At 36.7% G+C, this 10,623-nt stretch overlaps 1 protein-coding gene across 6 annotated transcripts; it reads right to left on the reverse strand.

Annotated features, from left to right (window-relative positions):
* Positions 1–655: 655 nt before the first annotated feature.
* Positions 656–10,314, reverse strand: LOC109182758. 6 transcript variants are annotated; one of them, XM_019332940.1, is made up of 14 exons: positions 10,054–10,314; positions 9,731–9,962; positions 8,958–9,030; positions 8,730–8,860; positions 8,219–8,611; positions 6,781–8,120; positions 5,873–6,327; positions 3,915–5,782; positions 3,619–3,776; positions 3,186–3,346; positions 2,577–2,737; positions 1,531–2,063; positions 1,272–1,453; positions 663–1,008 (listed from the first exon to the last, which is right to left on the reverse strand). In XM_019332940.1, exons 2-12 carry the CDS (start codon positions 9,827–9,829, stop codon positions 1,875–1,877), a joined length of 5,028 nt encoding a protein of 1,675 aa, XP_019188485.1. In that variant the 5' UTR covers positions 9,830–9,962; positions 10,054–10,314; the 3' UTR covers positions 663–1,008; positions 1,272–1,453; positions 1,531–1,874. The 6 variants fall into 6 exon arrangements, with proteins under 6 accessions (XP_019188486.1, XP_019188485.1, XP_019188489.1 ...); XM_019332941.1 differs by having other exon boundaries at positions 656–1,022; positions 9,731–10,314; XM_019332944.1 differs by having other exon boundaries at positions 1,272–1,367; positions 1,866–2,063; positions 9,731–10,314.
* Positions 10,315–10,623: the final 309 nt, after the last annotated feature.

A 10,623-nucleotide genomic window follows, 5' to 3' on the forward strand; every position in this document is an offset into this window, starting at 1 on the left:
TTTTTCTTTCTCAATTTTATTCCATTATTCAAAAAGTAGTTAGGGAGGAAGAGTGTACTGAGTTCTATTATTATATATATCAAATGAACAAGTCAAAATTATATATTGGAAAATGGAAAAAACCATTTAATTAGATTGTTACCATTTGAGATTGTAGATATCATGATTTGTATACTCGTGAGAATATTATAAAATATGTTAATAATTTTTCTAATTTTTACACATTATATAAACTTTATAATTCATATATGACACTTTTTTTTTTTTATTGTTTTGGTCTAACTATTAATATTTTTCACATTTGGTGCAATACTTTAAAACTCTATAATTCAAAAGTTAGTTTTGTTATTAGCTTAAAATTATATAAGTATAATATTTGTAAATAGTGTGTGTGTGTGTGTTTTTTTTTTAATCTGATTTTCAAATATAGACAATAATTTGATAGAGAAAGTGACATAAAATACATATTTTGCCCTTATTTTTAACAATCCAAATGTCATTTATATGAGGGGGAAAATGCATAACATTCAAAATAATTGAGAGACTAATATAGATACAAATAATTCAGAAAAAAAAAAAACAAAAACAAAAACAAAAAAAAACAAAAAACAAAAAACAATTCAAGGGCAAAAAGTATCAATTTCCCCCCAAAAACACAATCATAATCTAAATAGTTTGCCATTCTAGTTGGAAGGTGATGTGAAATATCAATTTTCACATTTTTGAATTATAACATTAAAGTTGAGAAGCATATACACAGTTTTGATTACAGATAAAATTTCCAGCACTAAACATCTTACATTATAACTGTCTAATTTCTAACTAGCTTTTCAGTTTTCACCATATAGATTAAAACAAGCATTTTCTGATACTTACAGTAGCAGGTTAAAAAAATGGAGAACAGCTGTACCAATTTGTCCAACTGGGAGGGGAACTCTGGAAACAAAATTTTTGCCATCACATACCCTTCTTTGGAACATGACAGTGGTGGCTGCAATTGTTGTCTTCCTGTACGCAAAGGACTATACAGTTGGTGAGAACAGAAATGCAGTTTGTATCAGAGGAATATAAGGAAAGTGATGATCACTTTTTTTTTTTTGGTCACAGACCACGAGGTGTCATGAGCAGACCCTAATTGAAGGAGGCACCTTTAAGCACATACCATACTCAGACTAATCCCCGTTCACACCAGGCTAGCCCAATTAAGGGGCAAACTGATGATCACTTTATTTGTACACAAAAATCCTCCTCATATACAAATGTTTACCCACCTTTGGTCTGGAGAGCAGACCATCTGTACAACCACCCTATTGAAGCAAACTAGCAAAGCCATACACCAGAACAACTGCTGGTCTTGCATTTTAGAGCTGTATGTATTTAGTCATTCTTCCGCCTTTATGTAAACAACAATCTATCAAGAGCTCAATTGCAAAGCATAAACTGTACAAATGACCTGGTAAATTATAAATGTCAGTAATAGAGAGGTAAAGGAAAGCCAGTTACATAATAAACTGCAAAATAGGAAGTTACCTGAGAGCCTAAAAGTCAATCCTGATGCTCATGACTCATGGTTGGAGAAACGGGTTACCAGGATCAGTAATCAAATAATGAGTTCGCTATGTTATGGGTTTCTGTCAGGTATCAAACCACTACCTCTTGGATCTAAGATCCTTATTTAGAAGAAACCCGAGGCATTAAAGAATATCTCAACTAGAATTCAGCTATGGCTATACATACAGGGTCAAAAATAGATGGGTCTCATATTGGAATTTCAGTCATCCTGGTAAATCTCTTTCTAAATGATCCAGCCTATCTGCGTCCACTGTATCAACAGAGTGGAGCAAAAACATGTTTTGCATGCTTACATTTCAGCGCTATATTGCTTCCATTGCGATGCGTACAAGACGCAGAAATCCATCCACATCCTGGAAGTTGAAATCCAGGGCCTTTCTAACAGATAACATAGCCTCTTTGCACAGAGCCTCTCCTTTTCTTGGATTAGCAGCTGCAAAAGCAGCTCTTGATTTTCTGGAGGCATCCATTGCAAGACTAACTTCCTGGGCCTGAAAGTAATGACAGTTCATAAGACTATAGCAGAAACCAATATACCACACCAAATTGTATAAAGCAACAGGCTCAAAAGTGAGCACAGAAGCCAAAGAAAAGGAGGATAAATGTGAATTTGTAAACTAGCTAGCTATGACATTCAGTGGGTATAACTAGTTCTGAAACTAACAACTATGATTATGGAAAATATTTCCTCATGTAACCCTTTTAGTTCCATACAGGAACAAGTCCTGGAGCCCAAGGAGCGCAGGAAATCAGGAATGCAGGATATAATCCAGTATTTCCATATCTGTTCAGAGATGCATCAAGGACAGGCAAAATCAGCAGGCTTTCTTCATACTCAATTGCAAGCATTCCAGTCATCAGACCCGAAGTTTACAAGTCAAACGTTTTCTCAATTAGCCCTCTATTTCATTTTCCAAAATGTGAAGCAGACAATCTCAGATTCTCATTGTAAGCTACTTGCTGTAACATAATATCAAAATGCAGTAGAAACACTGAACACTCACAAAATTGAGAAGCCGCATGAAGTTGGAACGATTTCTTGCTGTAATAACTTGCGTTACTGTGACTTGTGGAGAACCAACACCTTTAGCCGAGGCAACCTTGTCTACAGCCAATGGATTGTTTAAATTATCAACATCAGAGGCAGAAGAGGGTGGGGATTCACCTAGAATGCAATAAGAACTATCATAAGAGTCATGTCAAAGAAACAAAACTAAAGCACATCATTAAGACTCGTAAATGCTGCTAAAAATCTTCTATGACTGTTAAGTAAGTTAATGCGCATTTAACTCCAGTAGTCCACTTCATGTCAGCTTCACTTAACTTTAGGGACCAAAACTTGCAATCCTGTTTATCCGAATGAAAATGTAACCTATTTTTTAATGCTAAAAATCAAAAAATGTAAAAATCTATTATACATAAATGAGAAATATTGTTACTAAACTAAAGCAAATGACATCCATTATGATTTTCTAATAGCATTGCAAGCCACAAGATGGAGAAGCAGTGATTTATAGTTATAACTTCAATTGCCAGTAGTAACCTAACATCTGAAAGGAGGAAGATTAATGAAGAACCATAAAATCACATTAATATGGACATTTTCAAATCACCTGGTGGAAAGATTTGCAAAGCTGCTTGTAATTCATTTCTGTATCTGTTTGCACTGGTATGTGAGAAATAAATTACACGCATATATGCAACCTCCATGCATTTATAGGCAAGAGCAGCAGCAGCCATGTCCTTGGATCTTTCATATTCATGAGCACAAAATCTATTAAGAAGACAATTGGAAGCCAAATTATGTTTCGACACTTAAATTGAAATCATCCATAACAAATCCAATTGAGGATAGCATTGCAATTTCATCTCTAAGAACGAAAAGAAACATACAAATATTAACCTTTAGAAGCAAAAGAATCTCTCTAATGCTAGAGGGGAAAAAAAATATAAATAATAATAATAATAATAATAATAATAATAATAATAATAATAATAATAATAATAATAATAATAATAAAAAGTGAAAAGCTTCACATATCTTACTCGCAGAGTTTTGCAGTACTGCTGTAAATTTGTCTCGATTGAGTCATCTCATTGTGCTTCATGCTATCGGTATTGCATGATTCAAATAAAGAGGCTCCATGGAGAAATTTTAAAGCAGCTTGGAAATAAAGACTAGTGCTTTCACTGGATCCAGAATTCTGGAAGAGTGACAGAATAAGTTAGGTCAACATCTATAAGAAGATGAATGGATTTAAAAACATAAAAATAAAAATAAAATAAAAAATAACACAAGTAAAATCATTTCCATTTAAGTAGATAGTATAGATTTTATTGACCTTTTGGCGATCAGCAAGGTGTTTCAGGTTTGTAGCTTCTTTTACAGCATTTGTAGCAGCTTGACTGGAGGGCTCTCTTCGAGCAGGACTGGGAGCATCAAGATCTCGGAACTTGCGAATATTTGGACTGTTGTGCTGCAAACTAGTAGGTTGGTCCCTACTCTGGCTATGATCTTCCTTACCTTGTTTAGCCTTTGAAGCATCCCCCTCAAAAGTATCAACCGACAACAAATTTGCTGCATCTTTTTGAGATCCAGAAACTGGATGTAAACCTGCTGTTAGCCCAATTTTACCACTATCTGCTAATACTGGAAGTGGTTTCCCTCTCCCAGAGCTTGCAATTCCTTCTTCTTTGTCAGAAAAAGGCTTCTTAGTCAACCTTCCATCATCACTATCTGAAAGCAAAGCCTGCTTCTCAGAACCATCCATTCTAACATCAGTACAATTATTGTCAGTACATTTTGAGCGACACAATGCCTTAACAACCTTGTTCAACGACTTTCTTGAAGGATCCTTCTCAGGAATGGGTTTCTTCTCAATCTTATCTGAACCAATACCACTCCTGTCCGTGTCCTGAAATTTGTTTTGTCCTGCTTTTAATTTTTTGCCAGAGTAAGCTATTTGACCAGAAGATTCATTGTCAGTACCTTTGTCATAATCAGACCTATAACTCTGGCTCCTGTCTTTAGGCCTTGAAGAGGAACCCTTCCCAGACTTCAAGACTATTCCACTGTTATTATGGTGATGGCCATTCCTTCCGTCCTTATCATCCAGGTCTTTCTCCAAATTCTGTGCCTTAAAAGCATAGTGGTCACCCTGAGGTAAGGGATCTGTACGTACAGCAGCATCACGAGGATTTGCAGTATCAGGAGAATGTAGGGTGTATTGGCTCAATTTAGCACATGGCATATGACCCGAAAAGGACCCTTGATGCCTCACATCAAGATTTTGATCCTTCTTAAGAATCTGATATTGATATCTGCTCCCATCATCTTCCCCATCTGAAGATCTTCGTGGACTAAGCACAGAGAAAAGTCCAGCATCCTGACAATCATCTTTTCTGTCAAGGCTCATTGTAGAGACAAACTTATCTGATGTAGGAATTCTAAGAGGAGATGAAGACACTGATTCCACAGGAGAAGCCCTTAGTTCCTGGAGACTGGTTTTGTTTTTCTGTAAGCCAGAAAATTCAGAAGAACTTGAGGTGGCAGCCGGAGAGGGCTGCAAAGTTCCCATAGGCCTCAAGCCCCTTTTTAAAGAACCCATAGCATCTAAGCTCTGCTGAGACATGGTGCCATCCAGGTGCTGCCCTACTACTTGCTGCTGCTCCTTACTTCTACCCCTTTCACCATTTCCTTCATTGGATTTCTTTCCACTTGAATCTTTCATCACAGAGTGGGATTTCCTTCCTTTCTTTCCTTTCCTTTGGTCATTTTCACACATTTCTTCCACTAAATCAGTAGTATCTCGGGAATTACATCCTACACCAGGAAACATTTTATTACAGGTCTCTGCATACTGGCACTCATTCTCTTTCCTCTTCTTGAATGAGTCTTTAATGTCACACTTCCCCACATGCACAGAACCATCACTTGAACTCAATGGAAGATGAATCTGTGGGCTTCTATCTGGAACCACACTTTTCTTTTCATCAATATTTGAATCCTTATATTTATTTTTATTTTGATCCTTCACGAATGCACTTCGTGACAAACTGTTGCTTGAGCTACGTGTTGTTTTTTCCCCAGCAATGTCAACTATCCAATTTTCATCATTATAATTTAAATCATCTCTTTTCATCTTCTTGGAGGCTGTAGAACTCTCTAAATTTTTCTCGTTTTTATTCCTCAGTTTTGCATTTTTGTCACCTGTAAGCATTTGATGTTAGCAAAATAGGTTAAACACTAGTGGATAAAAGATTCCATAAAGCTCAATAATGAACACTTTAAACAAAATACCTCCATCAGAGTGGTTGTTCAGCAACTTTTTCCTCTCTTTCTGTTTTTGTCTTCCCTTCTCCATCATTGAGGTATTAGATTGGCCTGAGTACTTATGATACCTATTTTCATCAACTGAAGATTGGATGGTGTTGTTTAAACTGTTATTATTTTGGATCGCTTGAAAATTCTCATTTGTTTTGTCAGAAAACTGTGTAGGGCAATCCTGTTTGTTTTCATTCGGCAAAACTTTTGACCCATGTTTCTTCTTTCCACTAGCATCTGTAACGTGCATATGATTTGAATGCAAATCATCAACTGAAGCTACTCCTAAAAGATTCCCACCAGGATTTTGGTGATCATTGTTTTCAGTCTCAAAAGTAGAGGCAGTTGTGGCAGCAGGATGGAACTGGTGGAGGGATCTCAAAGCCTTAGTTGTCTCTTCCTCACTAATACCACAATGGTTCATCCCAGGCCTAACAAAAATGTTAAATGAATTATACTCATGCAATATGTACTTGAAAGAGAAAATTGTATGACTAAAATTTCCTTCAAAGCATCAACCACGTGTCTTTCAGGGTACCAGAGATTCTTTCACAGTGTCTAGGTGTTTTGAAAACAATGTTGGGATTGTAGATTCAATAGTCTACAGACAGATGTTTGGAAAATATTATGGTTTATAGATAACACAACACTTCTTAGCTTCTTTAAGCCAATAATCCATAAGTAACATATTATTATGAATTACCCAATACATACCCTAAACAGTATGCACAAGCTTTATAAAATGGGACTTTAATTTATTAATCCATATTATTGTGTGCATGAGTCTGATATTATTTTTTATAAGTAAATTCATATGTTGTTTTATACATAATACTGGTTAGCCATACTCCATCAAGTGTTGAAGGATAAGCAACAGAACTTACAGCCAGTCAAGCATCCTGCAATGCCACTTCTTGGGTAGACTCCGAGGATCAATACCAAATGGAAGTAAACGCCATGTCTGACACTTGTCACACATTACCCAATCTTCTTTAAGTACAGGAGCCTCTGCTGTTGGATCACTTGGACCAAAAGTAAGATTGGTCACATTTCCACAGGGAGCATTCATGTCTGAAGCTAACCTAGGCTGCTCCGCTGATGCAAATGACTTCTCAATCTTTGAAGCATTAGATCTTTCCTTCACTGTGTCATTGTACTCTACCAGGGTTGTCTTCCCAATATCACCAGAATCGTTGGGCATTTCCAATTTATGCATTTTCCCAAGACCAATTTCATCTTCTGCTTCAACTTCCAGGTCCCCAAATAACTCCCTATAAGTACTTTTAGCTCTTATATGGTTCTTGAAATCGTCTGAATCATGTGTAGATGTACTGGTGTTGCTAGAAGAGCTCTTTTTACGCTTGTGTGTCAAAGAAGAATCAGTTACAAAACCATCATTTAACACCTTCCCACCATCAGCATCATGAACCTGACTTCCTCGAAGTTTCTTTTTGCCTCCAGATGTAACCTGTTCCTTCCCATTAGCCAGTTTCAAGTCATCCTCATTGTTTAAGGCAACCTTCCAACAACCAGATAGCTCTGGTATACCAAGGAAATCAGTATTAAGAGCCTTTCTGTCTTTGTTCTGCCGAGCATTGGCTGAAACATCAGCTTGTACTCCATAGTTGCCCTCTTTATTTGAGTACCCTGTGCTGTTGTCAAAACGATTTGATTTTTTACTTTCCCAAGCCCCTCCACATGAATTACCCTTTCGATTAGACTTTTCAGTTCGGTCAGTCTCCATACCAGAAATGGGCTGAAAAACATCCTTGGGGGCACCATCCAAGCTCTCTTCCTTCACCATACAATGAAGATCAGTTCTCAGACTATCAACTGGCTTGGAGTGCTTAATAGGATCAGAAACAGTTGTACATGAGCTCATCAAAAGGGGGAGTTTCAAAGTCTTAGAAATGAGATCTTCACAACTCAAAATACCAACATCAATTTCCTTCTTTGATGGTAAACCTACAGAATCCTGAATGCCATTGTCATTACAATTAGCATTTTTCTCAAATGACTTCAACTTCCTCTCTTCCAAGATTTTCCCATTACCCACTGTGTAACCAGAGCCATTTAACATCACCCCAGAAGTTTCTATGAAGGCCTTGCTCAGGGGTTTACATACACTATTTCCCTGAAGACTATCTTTTTCCGTCAAAAGAATCAAATCATCAGATAGAGGAGATAACAACAAGCCACCATGAAATGGAACTGAGGTCATAATCTGCCCAAAAAATTGGAACAAATCAACACCACAGATCAAATAACCATTTTGCCCAAGAGAAAGGGAGAAGTAACAGATAAAGCAGGAGCATGACTCACCTGAATGATGCTTGTAGGGGATTCATCTGAGGCATCCCATGGGTCACGAGTTAACCCTTCACTATCGTCATGGCTATCATCCAACGATGATGATGGAGAAACATCAAGGCCGAGTCCACTATAGATTTCAGCATTCTTTTGAGTTGACAAATTTTCAGATCCAACTTTGATGCGCACCTTCAGACATTTCTGATCAGAAGAACTTGCACGCTTTTTAGGATTTTTACATATTAAAGTAGATTCTTCAGCCCGTGCGGGATGTGTCCCAATTTTGGCATCTACATTTGCAATAGAAGCCCTGGTTGCAGGTACAAGTACAGAATTTGTGGGAGCTGCACCAAGTCTTGCTGACAGAGAAGTGCTAGATGAAACTAATGAATTTTGCCTACCAACCTATATTATAAGACAACTCATGTTGCTCAGTAACAACTAGCGCCTTGATGTCAAGCAAAACATATTATTCTTCCATACAATAAAGTATATGTAGCTAATAAAAGCTAGAAGTGGCTACCTCAAGGTTCAGATTTTTGGGGGATCTTAGTATGTTATTGTTCGGGACATCTGGCGTAGTCCTTGGATTAGACCAAGAAGGTGAACTCTGATAAGGGGGTAAAAATGAACCATACCCCCCAAATTTTGACCCTGTCAGTAAATGCAAAGACCAATCATCTCAAGATGTGATGCATATTAATGTGGTTAACTAATTCATACAAATCTTTCCATCTTAGGTCTAACTTACCGAGATTCTCAGCAGAAACACCACCTTCGAAATCTTTTCGAAAATGCCCTAAAACATCTTGGATTTTTTCTTCCTACAAAGAATATAAAGTAGCAATAGAGAAAAACCATCAGCTATCAAGAACCCAAAAATAAAGTCAGCACTCAGTACTATATTGCTTGAAAAAGCATCTCCCGCCCCAAGATACACATACCCCAAAAAAAAACCCTAGAAGTGCATGTTACAAAAGGTTGATAAGTATAGAAACTTAGATACCTAAACATCTTAAATCTTCACTAATAAGGGAGTTCATATATTATTGCTTAAATAAGCAAAAGAGTGACTAGTAGCTAAAATGCTAGTATAACTTACATCTTCTCTATAAGGAATCCCTAAAGTAACCTTCAATTAGAAAGTGTAATTCACAAAAATCCAACATGATCATGAAAAATGACCTAAACTAGATTTGGAATAGTTTGGATTGACTCAGAGCACTTTTTACATTAATGAAAGTAGACATCCTTTTATATTCTAGACTTCTAGTTCAGTAATGTTAGTATGTGACTATACATGTAGTTCAAGAATTCAGCACCACAAGTGTATTTCAACAAATCAAATCACCTAACAACAAAGCTTTGTATATTGAAGATTGAGTTGCAAAATCACATAGGAGAAAAAGTCAGCAGAAACAAAATCAGATCAGAAAAAGCTATAATCTGAAGGAGCAATGTTCAATTTAAACTTTAAAGTCAGGTAAAATACGGATAAAACAGAAGAAAGAACAAGACGCTTACAATGTGGGTGAGAGCATCAGGGTCAACGAATGAATTTTCGTCACCGCCATTATTCTCATAAAAGCAAGCCTCCCCTTCTTCAAGCTCAGATTCTTCCATCTCTCTTCTAACACCTACCCCCTTCCTTCCATCTCTGTTCCCTACAAAAATCTTCAAAAATACAACTAAAAAAACCCCAAGCTCCTTCTTCAAACCCTCATCAAAAGCCGCTGTTTATTTCACCAGCAACTAACTGTATCTATACACACACCAAAATTTCACCCGCACACTCTTCGAATTCAAATCCTAACAAAAAAGCAGATAAACATTTCTACGCACCCCACCTGGATCGGGAATGGAATTCACCGTCACCAACCAATCTAAATAATTTATATATATACCTTGTAAGTAAGAAAACAATTCTGTATTGTACTGGAAAGAACTTAAGTTATTTTTCAGACGGCCTTTAAAGAAGAACAAATTTGAACTGCAATCGCCTTTTGCGATCTCTGAAGCTCAGAGCTGAGACTCAGAGTAGAGAGGGACAGAAACCTGGGAGAAGAGAGAGAGAGAGTCCGGTTTCTAGTTTAGCAGAATAGCAGCCGCTTTTAATTTTCTTTGTTGTTTTATATTTTTGCCATTTCTTCCATTTATTTACTACAATAATAGGAAAACAATTACATTTTTATCCTTCAATTATACACATGACGCAGATTTGGTCATTGAGTTATAGAGCAAATACCAATTTTGGTCCCACGAATATTAGCAAAATGACAATTTTGGTCTACATGTTTAATTCCTATAAATTTTCATCCACGACTATTATTTTAGTACCAATTTTCATCCACAACTATTGTTTTAGTACCAAAATTCATCACGCCGGTCACCATTTTATTTAAGACATGCCGAAATAT

Source organism: Ipomoea nil, unplaced genomic scaffold, assembly GCF_001879475.1.
Source record: "Ipomoea nil cultivar Tokyo-kokei standard unplaced genomic scaffold, Asagao_1.1 scaffold1074, whole genome shotgun sequence".
Lineage (NCBI taxonomy): Eukaryota > Viridiplantae > Streptophyta > Magnoliopsida > Solanales > Convolvulaceae > Ipomoea > Ipomoea nil.

What these genes read in the sequence shown, in the direction of transcription:
- LOC109182758 (XM_019332941.1), bottom strand. Translation starts at nt 9,829, where the DNA reads ATGGAAGAATCTGAGCTTGAAGAAGGGGAGGCTTGCTTTTATGAGAAT. An exon ending in TGCAGGATGCTTGACTGGCT is followed by an intron (nt 6,328 to 6,780) that starts GTAAGTTCTGTT and finishes CATTTTTGTTAG; the next exon opens with GCCTGGGATGAACCATTGTG. An exon ending in TCATGCGGCTTCTCAATTTT is followed by an intron (nt 2,064 to 2,576) that starts GTGAGTGTTCAG and finishes CATTACTTTCAG; the next exon opens with GCCCAGGAAGTTAGTCTTGC.